The following is a 21,251-nucleotide window of genomic DNA, read 5'->3' as shown; positions in this document are numbered from 1 at the left end:
CTACCTCTGTCTGCTCAAGCTTGTCCTGCCAAAAATTTATTTAATTTAAATGATTTAATGCACCCATTTTTAAATAATTTAAAACATCATCACTCTTTTTTTTTTTTTTATGGACCGCGTGTCTGGTCCAGCTTACACGCACCTCAACTAATCTCCTGAAACTCTGGAATTATGGGTCGAGTAAGAGCTTCAGTAGCTACTCTTATTAACACCCAAGGAAAGACTCGAACTCAAAATCTCTTGAATAATACACTCAAGAGTCTCCGTCGAACCATTTAACCATTAAGAGGTAGTTAACATATTACTTATTCTTGTATTAAGATTTTGGCTGAAAATTTTCTTTCGCCGTAGAACTACTGTGGGATTTCTGATGGCAGGTTTATGCTAAAAAATATTGCTCGAAACTTTACTCAAGACATATTCATAAAATGTTAACAGCACGAGATTGAGTATTTTTCAATGGATTTTAAAAAACAAATTAAAACATATAAATTATAGAAAATAAGATTTATTATAGTGAAAGAAAATGTTATTTTGTATAGTAAATAAATACAAAAATAGAAATAAACATTAAAATTTAATTAATGAAAGTACCTTGCCCTTCTGTTCTGAAACCAAACTTCTACTTGGCGAGGACGAAGATTCAACTGTTTTGCTAAAGCAAGCTTTTGCTTCTGCAAATATTTTGACCAAAAAAATGTTTCAATAAATAAAATTAAAAAAACAAAAAACAAAAAACTGAAAGCAGAAAGCAGAAAGCAGAAAGCAGAAAACAGAAAACAGAAGAAGCTTTATTATTATTACAGGATTAAGAGTGTTGTGTTCTTTGAAGCTTTCTTCGAGAAAAGCTGATTGTTCTTTAGAGAGTCTGAGTTTCTTCCGAGTTAACCCGTTCTCTTCATCGTCACTCACTCTTGAACTCGCTCTCTCGCTGCTGTTGTGTTGATGGTGAGTTTCAATAATCTCCAAATCCCTCTTGTTGTTTCTGCTGTTTCCTATACAAAACTCCATCTGAAAAGACGACACCGTACTATTTGGAGATGACAGCGCCGTCGTTCCCTCCTCTGCTTCCCCCTCCGCCACCGGAAACCGGTTCACATCCAACCCTCTTCCCATCCCATCTGTCGAACCGGGTTCTGACACCATCAAAAATCAGATCTTTAATATTAAACCGTTTAATTTTCTATCATTTTCTTCCGTTTTCTCGGCAACCAAACAAAAGCATGCAAGTGAGTGTTATGGAAAATATTACTTACCGTTTTCAGTCTGCCATGGAAAGCGAAGCTGCGAAGGAGGCTGATTATGATGATGAGTACGAGGAACCGGAGAGAAAGGAAGAAGATCAAGCTGAAGAGGAAGATCATGATCATGATGATCTTCATCTTCATGATCTCCTTTGATCTTTAAGCCCATGCAAAACCCTAGATCTTTACTTGAAATTTTCGCTCCAGACTTGTCCAGAAACGATGAAAACTGCTTTGAAGCATCGCCTAAACTCAAAGCGAGCTCCATGTTTAAAGATAATAAAAAAATAAACCGATTCGACCTACTTCACACCTCTAATATTCAACAATTCTTTGAATACAGAAAAAAGCTCAGGAGGAAGAACCCTAACTGGGGGCTATAATTTATTTGCTTTGTGTGAGTAAAGATTGACCGACAAATCAAGGTTGACAAAGGAACGCACGTGAATGTATATAAATATAAACTGGTTCATACACGAGAGAGAGAGAGAGAGAAAGAGAGAGAGAGAGAGAGCGTGATAAAGATTTTCTAGGCAAACAGAAAATATTTTCTTCAATAATTTTCTTGGGGGTAATTCGGAAGTCAAAGATGTTCAAATTTAATTATTTGTTGTGGGAATAATAATGATAATAATAATAATTAAATTGGGATTTGATTGGTTGGACAAGAGAGCAAAATGAGTTATTTTTATTTTTATTAATTATGTAATTATTACTTTGGCTGTGTTGATAAATTATTATGCTTACCAAACAAGGGCCATATCATAATCATCATCATGATAAAATAATGATGATCATTTATTATACGGTCCAGGATCATTTCATAATTTCTATTTAGGGTTTATTACAAATTCCCCTGAAATATCAGTAAATAATAATTTCCTCCTTAAATATCATAAATTACAATTTATCCCCAACCATCAGTATGTCGTAAGGGTTTAAGTGTTTAATTTAATGGATTAAATATTAAATTTTTTAGTCGGATGTGAAAACACTAATGGAACAGTATAAAAATTTCCATAAGGGATAAGTTTTTCTTATTATTATTTTTTTTTTTTGTGATCAGGTGTTCGAGTCAGTTTACATGCACCTTGACTTATCCCTAAGGGCTCTGAAGTTAAAGATCGGTACACCCTCCAGGCCATCTCTATTAGTAACTGAGGTGACTCAAACTTAAAACCTTTTAAGTAATATACTCAATAGTCATTGTCCAACCACTTGGCCGTCTAGAGGTGGTTAAGAGATAAATTATCATTTCATATACCTGAGAAGCGTATTGTTAGTTCATAATACGTTAGGTGAAAACTTGTTATAAACTTAAAACTTTGGGTTATGATCTCAAGGGGTTGGCTTAGCGGCTAAGGAGATTTGCTCATTTCCTTGAATTCTTAGATTCAAATCTTGGGGTTACTTATCATAATAACATTATGGCTTACCTGATTTTTTGAGGTTTGTAGGGTGTTCAATAGACTTTGAGAATTAGTTGATGTGCATGCAAGTTAGTCCGAACACCCTAATTACAGAAAAAAAAACATTGGAGTATAGCTCAAGTTGGGATTATTCAGAAATAGTGAAATTAAATTAAATTAAATTTATAAACTAAGCGTGATGTGTGAACAGAGAAATAGTAAGATTAAGAATTGAGATTTGACTACAAACTATTCAACTTAGGCAGACAGAGATAGAGACCATCGTTTACTATTCCAAGAAAAGGTCTTTGTATTAATTAATTTAAAGTACAATGTTCTTTTGTGTCTTTTAACCACTTAGCCTAAAGAAATTAGATTAATTAATTTATATATAAAACTATATGATAAAATAATAAAATTAAATTAAAACCCAAAGTATCCGATGAGTCCATTCATTAATGGTTTACTGACGATTCACTAACGATATTTTTGCTATTTTTGAAATCTGAGAGTTTTTTGTTTTTTTTACGTCAAACTTGGGGAAGGGTAATTTTTTTTTAACTATAATATATGTCATGAACCTGTCTTATCGTACGAATGATAATGGATACTTGTATTTAAATTTTGGGAAGGGTAAAATTCAACGTGGTGGAAGCTACGGTGGTGGAGGCGGTGGTGATGGTGGTGGTAGCGGTCCCACTGGGGGCATGGAGGGTGGGTTTAGAAGAAGGTAATAAAAATAGACATCAAGAGGATGTGAAGAGGTCAGAAATGTCATGCTTTTGGGATCATTGCAATTATTGAAGTCATGCAGGCTTTAATGATAGGCTTGAGAGAGAGAGAAAGAAAAGAAATTAATTATATAATTTTATCTGACTCAATTATTATTTGGTGGGACCATTTTACCCTTCACTCATATAATTGCCACACCAACTAGTACTCCTTTCTCAACATTCCCTTCTTTTAATTATTATTATTGTTAAAAAAAATTATATATTTTTTAAGTTACATATATAAACATAATTATTTTTAAAATTATATTTTATAAAAATATTCATACTTGTAAATTAAACTAAATTATAATATCCTGACATAAAAAAATCGAATTAATGGTTATTTTTATGTTGGTAAAAATTAAATTACAGTATCCTCACTCTTTTATAATTTGAAAACATACTCTTATATTATTATCTTATTCAACTTTATTTATTATACATTTACTAATTTATTTTTTAGTCAAATAATATCTTATGCAAAACTATAAATATGCATATATAGTAAGGTCTCCCTAGAGTGATACTCTGTATTTAAATAGTTTTTAAGTAATCATAGAAAAATTATGGTTTCAACTTGGTCCGATTATAATTTATAAATAAGAATAAATTCTATATTGTAATAAGTTATAATTTTTCAAAAATTATTTGGGACAATGATTTATATTTTAGAATTGTTACCACATCTTAAAACTTGTGGGTACGTAATAATTAATCAGCATCATCACCTTCTTATTGAAACTACCATATTTTTAAATTCTTAAGAATGTTTAGAGTTTTTTGGTCCGAAACTTTTTGTATTTTCGTGTCTATTTTACTTTTATACTACTTTCATTGAGGATAACTAAGTCAAAACAATAATTTTTGTAACTATATATTAATTAAGTTATAACTTCCTCGTACTATACAATTTTAGAGAAGTTTTACTTTATGAAACCAAGTAAATGTCATATTTGAATTTCAAATTTATGCCAATATCATAAATATGAGAAGTTAATGTCGCAACCTAATTTGTAGCTTTATCATATGCAATTATTATAGTTGTTGAGCACCTCTTTAATTTCTACAATTCCTTACAATTTTATTTACTGAGGTAGAACAAAATTACCAATCATCCTAATTAACCATTTAACCAAGTATTTATAATTATTTACTGAGTTACCTTAATGTGTACCCTAGTAATAAATGTTAATATTACTGAAAACAAAAATTTGATCACAGCTATACGAATCAGTGGGGGCTCTTGACCCCCCTCCCTTTTTTTTTATCTAATGGTTGAACAGTATTAGCATTTATGTTTATAATTTTGAGCCCGTTTATTTATTTTATTTTGAACTTGTCCCTTTTAAATTTAATTTCTGAATCCGTCCCTCTTTTTGTAAATATAATGTATTTAAATAATCAAAATTTTTAGTTTTTTAATAATCTTAATAGGTATATTTAAGGGACCGTTTGGATCAGGTTTATATTAGATAACTAGGATAATATTTTTTAAATTGAGCAGATAATGATGTTTGGTTGGTTTGTAAAAAATTATTCCCAAAATATTTTATGACAAACAGTGACATTTGGAGGGTAAATTGTCGGGAATCTTAATACCTTAGGAAGAGAGGGGGGGGGGGGGGGGGGGGGGGGTGGCTGCTTTTATTAAAATATACCCAAGATAATATATTTTGTTTCCCATATTGCCACTAAACAGTTGAGCATTTAGTCCAAATTAGCTTTATATTTGTTAAGATTTACAAAACATCCAATTTACTCAATAGATCATTTTGTCTCATTTTTTTAAATTTTTTGGATGACTTGCCCTTGTTATTACATTATTTACAAAAATGTCATTGTACCCAAAACTAGCCACATCGCCAGCCATGTGGACCATCGTCGGAGGCTACCAAAAGTTGCATAATGGCATAGAATGGCCGGTGTCGGTGAGGCCTTTTTCGACCATGGATCATGGAAACGGCCAGATTAGGTGTTTCACGACCAAATATGTGGCAGTGAAATGACCACAGATATGGGTGAAATGGCCAACATTTCACAACCAATTCTGTGGCCGTGAAAAAGCTGGCGTTTTCCAGCCAAAGACCTGGCCACGACCACATTTGGCTGTGTAATAGCCATGGCCAGATCTATGGCACTGCCAGCATCACAGCCAGATCTGTGGCACTATTAGCGGCCGCCGACGGTGGTAGCTAATTGTTGCAATGGCTTGGGGTGGGTAGGAGTGTTTTTGTTCAGTTTGAAACGTTTTAGTTGTTAGAGTGTTTTTTCTAAATCTAAAAAGTAGGGGGTTAAAAAAAATTATTCAAAAAATAATAATAAAAAATGTATTCTATTAATATTTAAAAAGGGAGTAATTTAGAATCTATAAACATACTCACTTATTTATCCTTTGAACCAAACACATTATCACCAATTTATCGAACAGCCAAACACATTTTTTAAACATTCCCATAATCTTCAAAGTGATTTTTATACTGTTAATATAAATTACCTATAATAAAATATATATGATCCAAATAACCTCTAAAAAATACAACAATTTTAGCAATTTACATTATCCTCCCTGGTTCTCTAAACTGTTATAGGATTCCCTGAAAATGAAATCAAAGATTGTAATATCCAAATGAAATTGACAGAAAATGATTGATGATCCAAATTGAAATATACTGAAAGGGTCAATTATTTCAACTAAATAATTATTGGTATGCAATATGCCTTCTCTTTCCTAATATCTACTGTATATATAATCTAGGGTTTTATTTTTTTAATAACTGGGATGTTCGGGTTAGCTTACTTATACTTCAACTGATTATCAGGTCTATTGAATATCCTATAAGTCTAATTGGGTAGACAAGTAAAAAATGTGGTTGGTGACTAGGTGGCCATTTTGCGGGACTCGAACACAAGTCATCTGGATAATCTATTCAGATGACTGAAGTCTTGCTATCAGGTCACAAGTCTAGCGATTTATAATTTAGGGTTTTAAGGGTGCCCACTTACGAATTAAAAAATTCAAATTATTATGAAAAGTAAAAAAAAAATTAACAATCAACAAAAAGCTTAATTACACCAGAAAGAAAATTAAAAAAAAAAAAAGAGAAAAAAATAGAGAAAAGAGAAAAAAAAAATGTTGAGTTACATATGCAGATTAATATACGTCAAGATCATTAACAGATGAAAAATAGATCCCACTAATATACTAAAATGTATTTTATTTGTATGAATAAAATCTAATTAAATAATCAAATTGATTTTAATATATATCTGAAAGCACGCGTTAAATAAATTTTATAATATACTAAATAAGTAGAAGAACTTCAATGATGATCATCATGGAGATGAAGAGATGTGTGGGCTCAAGTTATTTTATATTAATGGGCCCCCATTATGCAGTGTCCCAAGGAGACAATTTATTCAACAGCAATCATTTGAACTTTGGATCTTGTTAGAGTTTTTCTTTGTATTAATGTTTAATAATTATATACTAATAATTGTAAAGTTGATTTATTTTTCCCCTTAATAATCTCATGGACATTTGACGTTTAACGATTTCTTATGAATTATTTAATATTTTTTAAAAATAGTTAAAAACTTATCGATATCTTATAACAGATGAAATTGTCATAATAATAAATAAAATATACAAAATATAAAATTATTTACATAAGCACCTATGTTAAGCTGAAGAGACCTAAACTCTTATTCTCTAGTGCGGTAGCCGTGTGTCAATAATTTAAAATTAAAAAAAAGGAAAAACACAGTTTATGGCAGTGATCACCTTGATGTTTGATTAACAATAAAATTACGCTTACTCACAATCTTATTAACCATCTTACTATCTTGATAAATATAACGGCATAGTACGGGTACTATATGCATAGTATCTGTACTATGTGTTATAATTACACAAGATAGTAAGATGGTGAGTAAGCATAATATTACAGTTATAAACTATTCACTAATAATTTAATAACGGCAAGAAGATTTTCAATTATTTCAGTTATTGAATCAAATATAGAGGGGTTGAGTTAACCCTGAAAAACATTTGAATTATTGGAAGGTAGGTAGAGGTTAAAAAGAGAGATTTGGAGAAGATTTTAGACATAAAAATGGAAAACCCTTGTTAATAAGAAGGCAGTCAATAGTCATACTAGTAATCATAAAATGTTTGTCAGCCTTGTCTGTCTCTGCATGTGTTTGTGGGGGTGGGTTTCTGTCATTCTTTCTTTCTCATGTCCTCAATTTTATCCACCAAATTTATAAGAGTTCATAAATAATAGAACCTCCTGTTATAAGTTTCAGGTTTTAAAATAAACAGTACAGAGGTAATTTGATAATATTTATTAACTTATAACAGTGTTATTTTAACATACTGTTTATTAATGGGAAGGATCTAATTTTTGTTATTTTAAAAACTTAAAAGAATTTTTTATTATCATATCACACCTTTGGGGCGTCTAGCCTTTAACACAACTTACAAAAAATGAATTATAACTTGATTGAGGCGTAGTTACAAAAATTATTATCCTTAGTGCTAGTTGTATAGAGATAAAATATGTATTATATTAATAATTCATTAATAGAGTATGTCAAAATCAAGGTATAGACATGGATAAAAGAGATAGACATAGCACCAAACATGTTTAAATATTTTATTTCATCTTAAACATTTAATGTAACATATTATATTTTTTTTTATAATATACATATAATTATTACTATGTAGAGACAAGTTCCTTAAGACGAGATCTAGAAAAGTTATAATTTATTACAATGTGAAGTTTATTCTAATTTATAACTGACTCAAGTTGGGATTAAAATTTTTTATGACTTCATGAAGATTATTCCTATAAAGAGGTCATACTGTATTATTTTAATTATTTTGCTTATAATATATGTAATTTTCTAAAAGCACAACAATTTAAAGATCATAAATAACAAATAATGAGTGAAAAAAGCTTCCAAAAGAATGAAAATTGAGTGGCATAGCTTTAATTTTGTTGGTGGTACAAAGCAAAGAAATCAATGATACGAGTTTAATGGCAGTGAATAATTAAAATTTGAAATAATTAATGATGATAAAAAATATACATATTGTCATTATATACATATAGCACAATCATTTATTGTTCATTATAACAAGGCCATTATTCAAATCATGCTTACCATTTCTTATCAAATAATTGAACTAATTAGTTGGGTAATTATAAATGTTGTTGGAGTCAAATTATTAGTGGTTGTGCTTATAATAAGATTATTAACCTTATTTGAAATTTGACTAATATATATGAATTTTAGAAAGATTAAAAATAATAATAATTAAAGTTTATGGCTGTTTATCTTTTGACATTTCAAAATTCCACCGAATTTCTTTCATGAACTTGAGTTCGAGCCTCCATTAGACCCTACCACTTTTTGTCATGTAGATACGTGTGAGGGAATTCAACCCCAAGAACTTCTGGGAACAAACCCTCAGTTTTATAATTCGACTAACCCTTTATCAATTGATTATTGGTCATATTTAATGGTGATTATTGATATAAAGTCATTGTAACAAATCCTAGGGATGTAAAAACCCTAGACATGACTTTTTTTTTTTTAAATGAAAGTCTGGGCCTGGGAAAAAGCCCGGGTTTGTAAAACCCAGATCAGGCTTACCTCTTACAAATTAAGTGTTGATCATATTGAATTATGATTATTGATCTAATAACGTTATCGAGACTAACAAATCTAAGACCTTGTTAGAACAAACCATAGCTTTGATCGTTTGATTAACCTCTAATGAATTAATTATCGATCATATTTACCAGTGATTATTGATCTAACGATGTTATTGTCGAGAAAGTAACAAAAAAAAAAGAATGAGTCATAAATAAGAGATTAATTTAGATGATTGCATATCTTTAAAAGTAAAGTGAAGAGAGGTTTAAAAGGCAAAAAGAAGAATTGATGAAGAAATGAACAACTTTGGTGGTGAATTAATGAAAATAAAAAAAAAAAAAAAAAAAAGAAACCTAGACTAGAATAGAAGGGTCTTATTGAGAAGCAAAATGATGAAAAGTTTGTCATGCTTTTGTTTCCTTGTCATAATCATAAATCATCCTGGGATGCTGAATCTTGTTGGGAAAGGATGGGACACTTCACCCTAAATTAATTCCCATTTTATTTGCTTTTTAATTATTTAATTCTTCTTTATATTGAGTGCAACACTAGCTCTCTACGACTACATACATTGACCCAATCACATTTTATATATAACTAAAGTTTTTTAATTAACAAAATTCTTATCCTGTTCAACCATCACCAACTTGTTAAGTATTGAGTAAATGAACATTCTTGGATTTTCTTATGTTTATTTTAATACCTAAAATTGAACGATAAGTGATATATGTTATTTCAAAAACTTAAAAAATATTTTTATTTTATATAATATATATTGCATTTAATTGGGGAATAGACAAAGAATGAAATATTTGACAATTTTTTTAGATCATTACTAATTAATCAATGTTATAATGGATATTTACTTGATATCCACGACTTAATTGTTTAAGACTTGAAAACCCCATTGAAAGTCCACTTAGGGTAAGATTGTCATTACAAAGGATTTGATTTTTAAATGTAATTTTTTTTTTAAATCTAAAAAATTATTTTTGTTTTTATCAATTTTATCCCCATTGATTGATTTCTAAAAGCATTGATACTCTAGTTGCATACTTTTTAGGTAAGTTTGGCCTATTGTTATCAATGTTTAACCCCTGGACTAATTAATTAATTAAGGCCTAAAGAAGTGAATGTCATAATAAGAATAAGTAATATTGACTTTTGATTGAGAAGCATGAAGGCACCATTTGTGGAAATTTTTTAATTTGAGAAAATATAAAAGCAATCGAAATTGTTAATTTAACAAAATTTGTTGACAATCACGGTGGATGCTAATTTTTTTTTTTTTTTTTTAAACAATGTATAATCCATATTATTAAGTAACAATTTATTAAAAAATTCCATATTATAAATGTGAATTTTATGTAAATTAAAATATCACCTTAAAAAATATATATTTTTTTTAAAAACAAGATGTCGAACCAGCTTACATCTTGACTAATCTCTGTAGGTAACTAGAATAACATCCCACTGTTATGATCATCCGCTTAAATCTTAGAACAAGGAGATCCGAACCTATGAGACTGTAAACTTTAATCAAACATCCCAACACTATCTATACATTGAACTATCAAGGGTGCAATAATTGTTCTTCTTTATAGGTAAAGTCCGTTAGATCAATTTCATAGGATTTTTTTTTTTTTTTTTAAACAGTCAAATCATATTGAATTTTAAATAATTATGTTCAATCAAACCTAATCTTATTAAATTTTCTACCCAACTCAACACTTTATTTTATTATTATTAATTTTTTTTAAATTTTTGCTAGCATAGGGTTTCTAAGCATAGTTTTTAGAGCAATTCTAAAGAAAAAAAAAAAAAAAAGTGCTATTGGCTTCAATTAATCTTGTTTTTGTTCTTCAAAAACACACAAAATATTCACAGAAAATGGGAATTGGATTTTGACAATTCCAACTTAATAATTTTTTATTTGTGACATTATTAAATCAATAATCATCGAATTTATTTTGATCAAGTACATAACACTAATCAAAAGAAATCTTTTAAGTAAACTTAAAAGGGTATCTTAAAATTCAGTTCCAAGTAATGAAGGCCAAATGTGAACAAAAGATTTTACAAAGAATGAGAAGGTAATAACAATCAACTTGTTCTCAAGTAATTTTGTTTTTGCAAGTAAAAAGTGCAAAACATACAGCTTTAATATGCATAAATCCATTGCCAATAAGGTAACTAATTCAAGAATGAATAACAAGAACACTACAATTATTTTGAGAAAGATTATGCAACAGCATCACATAACATCAAGGAGTCTGAATGATATGAACCGATATGCCTTAATATGCGAACGAATAACGCAACAAGATGAATGAAAATTATAAGATTACACCATGGACCCTGCTGAATTACTTTAAATAAATGGATTAGCAGAGAATTTGATCAAACGTATAAAATATGACCAGGGTTTCAGGAAACAGATAATTGTATCAGCTCAGACAGGATCCACGAACACTAAAACAAATGCTTGATCTTTAACTTGGTGACAAGCATAAGTGTATGAAATGTACATAATTACTTTTCAGGTAAGGTCGAGGGATTTCTGGATATTATAAAACAAAAAAACACGAGCAATGTACATAATCTATTTCAAAATTAAATGCCTCTGGTTGATCAAATTAAACGAAAAGCGATTATGCTCAAATATATAAAAGCTTGCTGTACAACGGTGAGTCATAATTGGGCTACTTGCTCCAATACAAGTTTTACTTGAAAGCACAAACCTCTAATAAAGGATAATAGTATTCCAAACCATATAGAGTAGCAATAAAGCATAAAAATTCATTATTGTCCTCAAGAGGTTCAACGATTGTAGCATAAAGGTGAAGACCTAGCAGATTTAAAGCCATAAAATGCAAGTAGCACTTACATTGCTGTTGGGATGTCAAATTTTCAAGTGATTCCAGGATATGAGAAAATTAGATGCTCTTTTTAGTTCAATCTTCTTCTTCTAGGCGCACGAGAATCAACACTGTCCACATCAGAAACTCTTGAACTATCACTTCTTCTTCGGGAAGATGAAGTTGAAAGGGACACTATAGAATCGATTTCCACAGCAGTGTCCATTTGACTCTCAGAGTTTATACCAGCAGCAATGCTTGAAAAGGAATCTCTATCATCAACTGGAGGTGGTGGCTGCTCTTGGTTTCTTCCGCCAGTATGGTTTTGGAAATATGCGTTAACTAACCTTTCTGCTGAATTCAGTGCAGATGAAAGAGAAGGAGAGATTGCTACAGGTCTATGTGATTGTGCTTGTCTTCGCACTAAGAGAGGACTGAACCGATGAGTTTCCCCCTCAGGACCATTCATCGTGCCACTCTGCATCGAATCTACATCCTCTGGAGTTGCTGAAACTGGATTTTGCTCTCCACGAATTCCTCGAGGTGTAAAAATCCTATTTAGCAAGGCATTAGTCCTTTCAGCCGTTTCCCGGGCATTACTTCCATCCCGTGGTGCAGTCAAATCAAATCTACTTCCAAGACGCCGAATCATTTCCTCTATTGGTAAACTGAAAGAAGTCCTCTGAATGCTTTGTCTCAAACTCTCAACCCGGCGTGCATGTGGCCTATGAGGAATCTTAAGATTTGAATCCTCTTCTGGCTCCCGTGTACAGTTCCCACGACCATATATTGGGGTCACATTCTTATCTGTTACCTCTCCCTTGCACACAGGACATTCCTTTGCATCTGAATGAATATGCAACCATCGATAAAGGCATTGCCAGCAAAACAAGTGACCACAGCAAGTGACCACAGGGTCCCTAGCCAAATCTAAACAGATATTACAATCAAAAAAACTCCCGTCACTTCCACTGCCCTTCTCAACATCATCCTTCTTATCCAATACTCCATCTTCCAAAAACCCGTGATTATTCTCACATGTTTTAGGCACCTCATTAGTTCTTTCCTCGGCAGTAACACTACCCTCACCTGCCTGTAATATACTCCCGTTGGCAGAACTACCCATCAGTTGATTCAGTTCCATCGGCAGGGTAACTGTTTCTGGAGGGAGTTGAACCTGTCTCCATCTCCACCGCTGCTGTCGAGACCTCAGCCTAACAGCTTCCCTAATTCTATCAATAGGATCAATCCAATCATCTAAATTCACAGCCTCACTTGTTATCGACTCCGATTGTGTCTCAGGAACAGGACCCAGATTCAAATCAAGGTTCATTGTCTCAGATGTCTCCTCACCCATCACAAATTCAACAAACCCAATTCTAAAAACTAAAAAACCCTAATTTCCTCATAAAATTGAACATATCCAGATAAAAAGATCATCATTTTATCCTAGAAACGATCAAACCCAAACAAAAAAACACTTCTTCAATCACTAATTCAACGTCTCCCCCCCAAAAAACCCTAATTTCCTCACTTTTATCACGAAACTGAACAAACACAGACTAAAAAAAAAAAAAAAAAAACTCTTCCTTTCTCACCCTAATTTGGTAACAAAATTATACAACCCAGATGACAAAAATCTGAACTTCACCACGAACTAAAAGACCCCGAAATCAAAAACCCTAATTTTATGTCAACAAGAAGATGACTTTAACATAAAAAATTTCCAACAACAAATTCCTCGCTGAAACAAAAAAAAAAAATCTAAACTTTACACACAAAAATTACAAGAAATTTCGTCAAACAGGAAGCAAAAGAAGGAAATTGAAGCACCTGGCTTGAAAAGCTACGATCTCGATAAAGTAGCTAAGTTATTCTGAGCTGAGTCGGCTCCGAATTGACCCGCCATGAATTATTTATTCGTATCTATCTATCTATTTATTTATTATTATTTCCTCTGTATTGGCGATCTCGTCCAGAGAAGATAGAGTGTGGAAGGAAATGAAATTCAAGACAGAAGAGATGGGGGAGAAAGAGAAATGCATGATTCAGTGGATCATCCTTGTGGTATAAATTTTACAGGTCCTTGATCCAACGGCTGTCATGGAGTGTGTCTGGCAGTTGACTGTGATCCTTCGATTATGATATATGATCACACGGCTCTGATTAATGGTTGATGATTGTGGAATATGAAGGCTCTTAAGAGAAATTAGCAGCTGCCACGTTTACATTCTCTGTCATTCCAACTGCCATGTACAACAATCAACATTGTTGCCCATTTATGGGCCATGGGCTCCTATCATCGGCCCATTAAAGGTTTACATAGGGTGGGCTCATCCCAAAGTAATCACGTGCTCGGGCCGGGTTGAGTTTTGTATACAAGACCCAATGTAACCCATGAATCCGACTTGAATTGAGTGGTTCGAGTCGAGTATTTTTAGATGTTGTTTGTCGACTGAAAATGAAATGATTGTATGATATTAGAAATGAGTGTTAGAGGAAACAATTTTTTTTTTTTAATGATTTTTTTTTTTATTGATTAGTAGGACGTCAATTTTTGAAATTGGTCTGAGTTGTCGAGTCCATTCTATGTCTCATACGAGGTTAATATTCGACTCATTTGATACCTCTAGTACTCATTTCTAACCATAAAGCTATCAAGAGGAACATCAATTATCGTTATAAAATATATATTTTTCTTGTACTACCTTGCTCTTAATATCAAAATTAATGGACTATTTGATATAATAAACAAAATCTTTAAGGGTGCGTTTGGTTCATTATTTCTACCCATATTCTCAATCCTATTCCCCAAATATTGTTTGGCACATTATTCCAGAAATATTAGTATATTTTTTTAATTTTTTAGACCCCTTAAGTTTATTAATTCACTAAATACCCCCAGAAAAAAATTTAAAAATTAGCAAAAACACCCCCACCCACCCATACTTGTCAAATTCCGATCGAGGTGCCATGGGAACCACAAGAGCTAGATGCCCCTCTAAGATTATGTTTTATTCACTTTTTTATGGAGAAATATATATATATTAGTAATTCTCATGTGAAAATGTCTTGAATTAATTTTTTTAATTTGTAAAATTACACAATGTTCATACGTATGAATTTTCATACGTAAAATGTACATATTATATCACTTATACACTTGATAATAAAATATTATAAAATAAAAAGCATGTATATAAAACATAACTGTTATGTATTTAATAAAATTCTGATCAAATAATACAAAGTAATTAATTAATATTGAACTTCCAAACTGGTTAAATTTTTTTCAAACACACTAATTAATTAACTTCCATTAACTTTCTTGCAGTCCGATCTAATTTCTCCACTGCTACCAGTCAACGGGCTGATGTTTCCCATATTGATCATTGATTGAGCAAAGCTCTGAAAGAAGGCTGTTTGGCTGCTGGCAAAATTGTTCACAATGGAGACGGTGGCAGCCCCAGAAGTAGAAAATAATTCTTGGTCTGATTGCAGAAGCCCTTGATTGTTCTGCAGATTTGTAAAATAGTTATTGTCGAAAGCATCTGGAGTTGTGGGATCAAGATTTGTCAAGGTTGTTCCACTCCCATTTTGTGGGCAAATTTGTTGCAGAGTTGCTAAATATGATGTGTTTAGGGTTGGATCTGGGTTGCCTGTGCCGCTGAAATTGTATAGCCTGTTGCTGAACACTCGGCATTGCGCTCGCCCAAATGTATGCGCAGCTGTATAATAATATGGACGTTATGTAAATATTAATATGTACCTTTAAAACATATGTTATGTGGTTGACGAATAAGATAAGAAAACGTCTAAACATATGTTTGGTTAATGTTATTTATTGGCGAAAAGAACTTATATAAAACTATAGTTAAAACACTTTCGAAATCTTTTTAAGCTATTCAATCGTATTTCAATTTTTGAGTTTATATACCAGATAACGCGACGAGATCCGTTGTGTTGAGACCGACTGCGGAGAACTTGGAAGTAATGTTGTTTAGACCTTCAAAAGGAGAGGGAATTGAAGTGTTGGCTCCACCTTGATTGGCAGTCAAGCTATCTCTCCTCCCTAATAGTACACTCCAGGAAGGCCCTCCTGACTGCAAGTACATGTAGAGTTAATAATATTGATTCGATAATATTATTAGAATCCTGTAATATATTGGTTTTCGAATATTTACCAAAGAAACAGAAGATTCTGCAGCCAGAGCTAGAATGTCAGCACATGAAACAACACCAGCGCAAGCATTTTCCACTGCAGTTTTGATGTTGTCAACAACATCGAATCCTCTGGTGGAATTAACATTAGGGCCTGCATTTTTTTCACTCTGAATGGTGCTGCTACCATCTAACAACAATGAAGCATCACAACCCTGAAAAAAAAAAAATTGAAATCGTCCTAAAATATACTTCTGAAGAGAAAAGTTTTACCCAAGAAAATTGTCTTCGATAATTAACAGATTACATTAACAAAACAATCATGGAAATGGAGGCGAATCAGGCTCGCGGCGATTCGAGTGTCGGATTGCAGAGCTTGTTGGATGACATTGCTAACAATGGTGGACACATTAGGGCAAGTGGTAGCGTAAAATGTTGCACTCAATTGAGCTTGAGCTTGATGAAGTATGAAAGCTAAACAAATAGTTGCAGCCAAGATAGAAGAAGAAGAAGAAGAAGAAGAAGAGAAGCTTCTTGGAGCCATTTATGATCAGTGAGAGAATCAATCAATCAATTGATTAATTAATTTGTGTTCAACTTAGCATGAAATAATGCAAGTGTAATATAAAGAAAAATGCCATGTCGTTAAATTCTTTGTTTTTGGTCAAAAAGGAGATTCGTTAAAGTGTAATAAGCATGGAAATTTCTCAGCAACGTGAAAGAAGGGTATTGCTTTAATTATTTTTCTAACTTTAGTGCATAAAAGTCAGCAATAATACAAAAGTTGATTTGATGTTAATGTTTTTCTTGTCGGTGGGTTCCAATATTTCTCAATCTTTACAGGGATCAATTATTTAGTTTTGGGTGTAAAATTGAAAGGAACAGACCAATTTGAATGTTTCCTGAAAACATTATTATTATTGTTTAATATATAGTTTAATTAATCTTGTTTAAATTAACGGTCGAAGTGTAAATTGTGTTAATTAGAAGAAGAAAATCCTAAAATATAAGTGAAAATAGAGGATAAATTATTATTTTAGATACTTAAAAGGAAGAATATTATTTCGTGATACCTTAAATCGGAAAATTGTAATTAACTTTATATTAAAAGATTAAATAAATTATGAGGTGAACTATAACACAAAACAACCTAGATTGATCTTATTTGATTTATATATTTACTTTTCAAATTAAACATTTCTGTCACTTGACTTCAATAAGAGATTATCAATTAACCAATGCAACTACTTTTTATATGTGCATATATATAAGTAGAAATTCCAATTATTGGATGGAGTCACTAAATTTTACGGTACAGCTTAACGTATTATGTTTTAGTCAATTTTTGGTATAGACCTCGTGATAGTCTTTAATATGCAGATCAAAGGTTAATTATGTTTACTCATCTAATCTTATTGTAGCTGTTTTAATTTTATCTTTGAAGGGATCAGGTCATATCAACTTAAATTTATGACTTCAAATATTGACATCATTCTCTTAATCATTAATGAATTGTATTCCAATCATTATAGAAGAGAAGTTTAAGTGATTTTATGTCAACTTGTTTATAAATAATTTAATTGCATTGAATGGATGGTTACGAGTTAGTGTCAAAAATTTAAATTGATATAAAATAACCTGTTAAAATTTTCTTTTATTATTTTTTATGATATGAAAAAAGTTTATATGGATGATAAAAATAAAAAATAAAAAAACTTTTGCAACTTGGACAGCAAAAGATATGAGGCGCCATAGCAACCACAAGAGCCAGATGACCATCTAAAATTATTTATTTATTTATTTATTTTGGTGATCTGAGGTGTTCGGGTCAGTTTGCGTGCACCTCAACTAATATATTGGTACTCTAAAATTGACAACCGAATAAATCTCTTCAGTGACTACCCCTATTAGTAATCCAATTGGATCGAACTCATGATATATTGAGTAATACACCAAAAAATTCTAGTTGACTACTGGGTCACCTAATGGTGGTTGATTATGCTTTATTTACTTTTTATGCAATATATATATAGTGGCGAATCCAAGAATTTCACTCCATGGGGACAAAAAATAAACTAAACAAAAAAATTAAAACCAATCATAACCATACTTTTTTTCATTACGATGAGCTTCAACAAAAAGTTACAAGATACACATAAATATCTTAAAAATAAAACAATTTTTATAAAAATAAAATAAATTTTCTACAATTGTTCTTGACGAATTTCATATTCTGAAAATGTTGGATAATTATCTCATCATCAATTGTATCAAATACATCTTTCTCAATAATATCGGTGACCAAACAATCATTCATCCATTGATCTCCCATTTGATTGCGTCAACTTTTTACAAGATTCATTGCAGAAAAAACCTTTTCAACAGTCACAATCGCAACTGATAAAACCAATGTAAGTTTCACAAGCTTATACACCAACGTATACAAAATGTCTTTTTTAAACCAAACTAAATTCTTAGACAAATCACAAATTCCTTATAACTCAATAAATTCATCACAAGAACACATGACTATAACATAAGTCTCAGTTTGGTTCTCAAGTATCATTAACTCAAGTGCAGAAAAATCAAATGGATAAAACTGGTCAAACCTGTTATTCCCTCTCTTCTCTTTTTCCCTTTCCTTTGCTTCTTCTTCCTTTCTTCTTTACGAGGTTTTCTCTCTTCTTCTTCATTGTGGGCAAAGAACTCAGTTTATATATAAAACAACTTCTTTGAATTATGAAACTGTCACAAAATTCTTTTATTCTCACCATGACCCCGCCACATCAACTTTCTATTGTAAAAATGCCCAAATTTCTCCCCTCAGTTACATGCAAACCCATCAGCTTTCGTTCCTTTCATTTTCACTCTCAATAAAACTTTTAAAAACTAACAGACCTCTTTACATAAAAATAAAAATCACAAAAGAATGTATAATGAGTAATACTACACATACATAATTTTCATATAATATTATGTGGTAAGATATGATTGACTGATTTAAAGTTAAAATTAAACTTTTATCCAATCATATCTTACCACGTAATGTTATATCAGAAATATTGTATAAAAATGATATATGTAAAATATTATTCATATGTAATATATATATATTAGGATTAAAAATGGGGTTTTATAAAAACAAAATCCACTATATGTAATATATATATATATTAGGATTAAAAATGGGGTTTTATAAAAACAAAATCCACTGTAAGGGCCATTATATTCCCAAAATCTCAAAATTCTATACGGGGAAAATTTAAATAAATATAAAATAAAATGAACTCTGAAATTTTTTAAAAATTGAGTGGGGACCGTGGTCCCCACTTGTCATTCATCGGACCCATCACTATATATATATATATATATATATATAAAAGTAATTCTGACGTGTAAATATCTCGAGTTAATATTTTAATGTGTATATCGCTGATACAGCAAAATGTAAAAATTGAAACCAGAGACTGCATTTTAACAAAATACGCCATCCATACATACGAATTTTTATACATAAAATGTATGTATTATATTATCTATAACATTATAATAAAATCTTAAAGTACGACATACCAAAATATTGTAAATAATAAAAAATCTATAAAACTTTACTTATGTATTTAAGAAGTTCAGATCTTAGAAAATTCTGATCAAATAATACATTTGACTATCGAACTTCAAACTGGTTAACAAACAAATTTGATCAATTTTCAAACCCAATGAATCATTAATTAAACCTCATTTAAACACATAATTAATTAACTTCCATTAACTTTCTTGCAATCCGATCTGATTTCACATGTACCAGTCAACGGGCTGATATTTCCTATTGATCATTGATTGAGCAAAGCTCTGAAGAAGGCTGTTTGGCTGGGCAAAACTGTTCACAAGGAGACGGTGGCAGCCCCAGAAGTAGAAAATAATTCTTGGTCTGTTTGCAGAAGCCCTTGATTGTTCTGCAGATTTGTAAAATAATTATTGTCGAAACCATTTGGAGTTGCGGGATCAAGATTTGTCAAGGCTGTTCCACTCCCATTTTGTGGGCAAATTTGTTGCAGAGTTGCTAAATATGATGTGTTTAGGGTTGGATCTGGGTTGCCTGTGCCGCTGAAATTGTATAGCTGCCGCTGAAGAATCGGCATTGCGCTCGTCCAAATGTATGGGAATATATAATATAGACGTTATGTAATAATAACCATGTGTACTGAATAAATAAGAAAACGTTTAACATGTGATACTGATAGGAGTATGTTTGGTTGGAGTTATTATTGGAGAAAATAACTTATTTAAACTATAATAGTTCAATTTTTAAGTTTATTTGAAAGTATTGAAACTTCAAAAATTCCTTATTCTATGTACCAGATAACGCGACGAGATCCGTGTGTGTGAGAACGACTGCGGAGAACTTGGAAGTAATGTTGCTTAGACTTTCAAAAGGAGTGGGAATCGAAGTGTTGGCTCCACTTTGATTGGCAGTCAAGCTATCTCTCCTACCTAATAGAACATTCCAGGAAGGCCCTCCTGACTATAAGTAGTACATGTGGTTAATAATATTGATATATAACATTATCAGAATCCTGTAATATATTGGTTTCCGAATTTGTACCAAAGAAACAGATGATTCTGCGGCCAGAGCTAGAATGTCAGCGCAGGAAACAAAACCAGGGCAAGCATTTTCCACTGCAGTTTTGATGTTGTCAACAACATCGAATCCTCTAGCGGAATTAAATTAGGAACTCATTTTTTTCACTCTGAAGCTGCTGCTATCATTTAACAACACTGAAGCATCACAACCCTGAAAAAAAAAAAAAAAGAAATTAACGTAAAATATACTTATGAAGAGAAAAAATTTACACGAGAAAATTGTCTTGATAATAACAGATTACATTAACAAAACAATCATGGAAATGGAGGCGAATCAGGCTCGCGGCGATTCGAGTATCGGATTGCAGAGCTTGTTGGATGACATTGCTAACATGGTGGACACATTAGGGCAAGTGGTAGCGTAAAATGTTGCACTCAATTGCTTGAGCTTGATGAAGTAGGAAAGCTAAACAAATTGTTGCAGCCAAGATAGAAGAAGAAGAAGAAGAAGAAGAGAAGCTTATTGGAGCCATTGATGACTAAAAGAGAATAATTAAT

At 31.5% G+C, this 21,251-nt stretch overlaps 3 protein-coding genes and 1 pseudogene across 3 annotated transcripts; all 4 read right to left on the bottom strand.

Moving 5' to 3' along the window:
- Positions 1 to 1,512, bottom strand: LOC116114508 (homeobox-leucine zipper protein HAT14-like). The gene is made up of 4 exons (XM_031400653.1): positions 1,257 to 1,512; positions 805 to 1,136; positions 595 to 674; positions 1 to 25 (listed from the first exon to the last, which is right to left on the bottom strand). The coding sequence occupies exons 1-4, from the start codon at positions 1,510 to 1,512 to the stop codon at positions 1 to 3; spliced, it is 693 nt and encodes a 230-aa protein (XP_031256513.1).
- Positions 1,513 to 11,660: 10,148 nt separating this feature from the next.
- LOC116114520 (ORC ubiquitin ligase 1) lies at positions 11,661 to 13,989 on the bottom strand. The gene is made up of 2 exons (XM_031400666.1): positions 13,782 to 13,989; positions 11,661 to 13,692 (listed from the first exon to the last, which is right to left on the bottom strand). The coding sequence occupies exon 2, from the start codon at positions 13,303 to 13,305 to the stop codon at positions 12,040 to 12,042; it is 1,266 nt and encodes a 421-aa protein (XP_031256526.1). The 5' UTR covers positions 13,306 to 13,692; positions 13,782 to 13,989; the 3' UTR covers positions 11,661 to 12,039.
- Positions 13,990 to 15,230: 1,241 nt separating this feature from the next.
- Positions 15,231 to 16,653, bottom strand: LOC116114507 (peroxidase A2-like). Its single transcript, XM_031400652.1, has 4 exons — positions 16,417 to 16,653; positions 16,133 to 16,324; positions 15,886 to 16,051; positions 15,231 to 15,676 (listed from the first exon to the last, which is right to left on the bottom strand). The coding sequence occupies exons 1-4, from the start codon at positions 16,651 to 16,653 to the stop codon at positions 15,258 to 15,260; spliced, it is 1,014 nt and encodes a 337-aa protein (XP_031256512.1). The 3' UTR covers positions 15,231 to 15,257.
- Positions 16,654 to 19,748: 3,095 nt separating this feature from the next.
- LOC116114542 lies at positions 19,749 to 21,251 on the bottom strand (annotated as a pseudogene).

The sequence above is a fragment of the Pistacia vera genome, unplaced genomic scaffold (assembly GCF_008641045.1).
Source record: "Pistacia vera cultivar Batoury unplaced genomic scaffold, PisVer_v2 Contig712, whole genome shotgun sequence".
Taxonomy (NCBI): Eukaryota; Viridiplantae; Streptophyta; class Magnoliopsida; order Sapindales; family Anacardiaceae; genus Pistacia; species Pistacia vera.
This window is presented reverse-complemented; position numbering and strand designations above follow the sequence as displayed.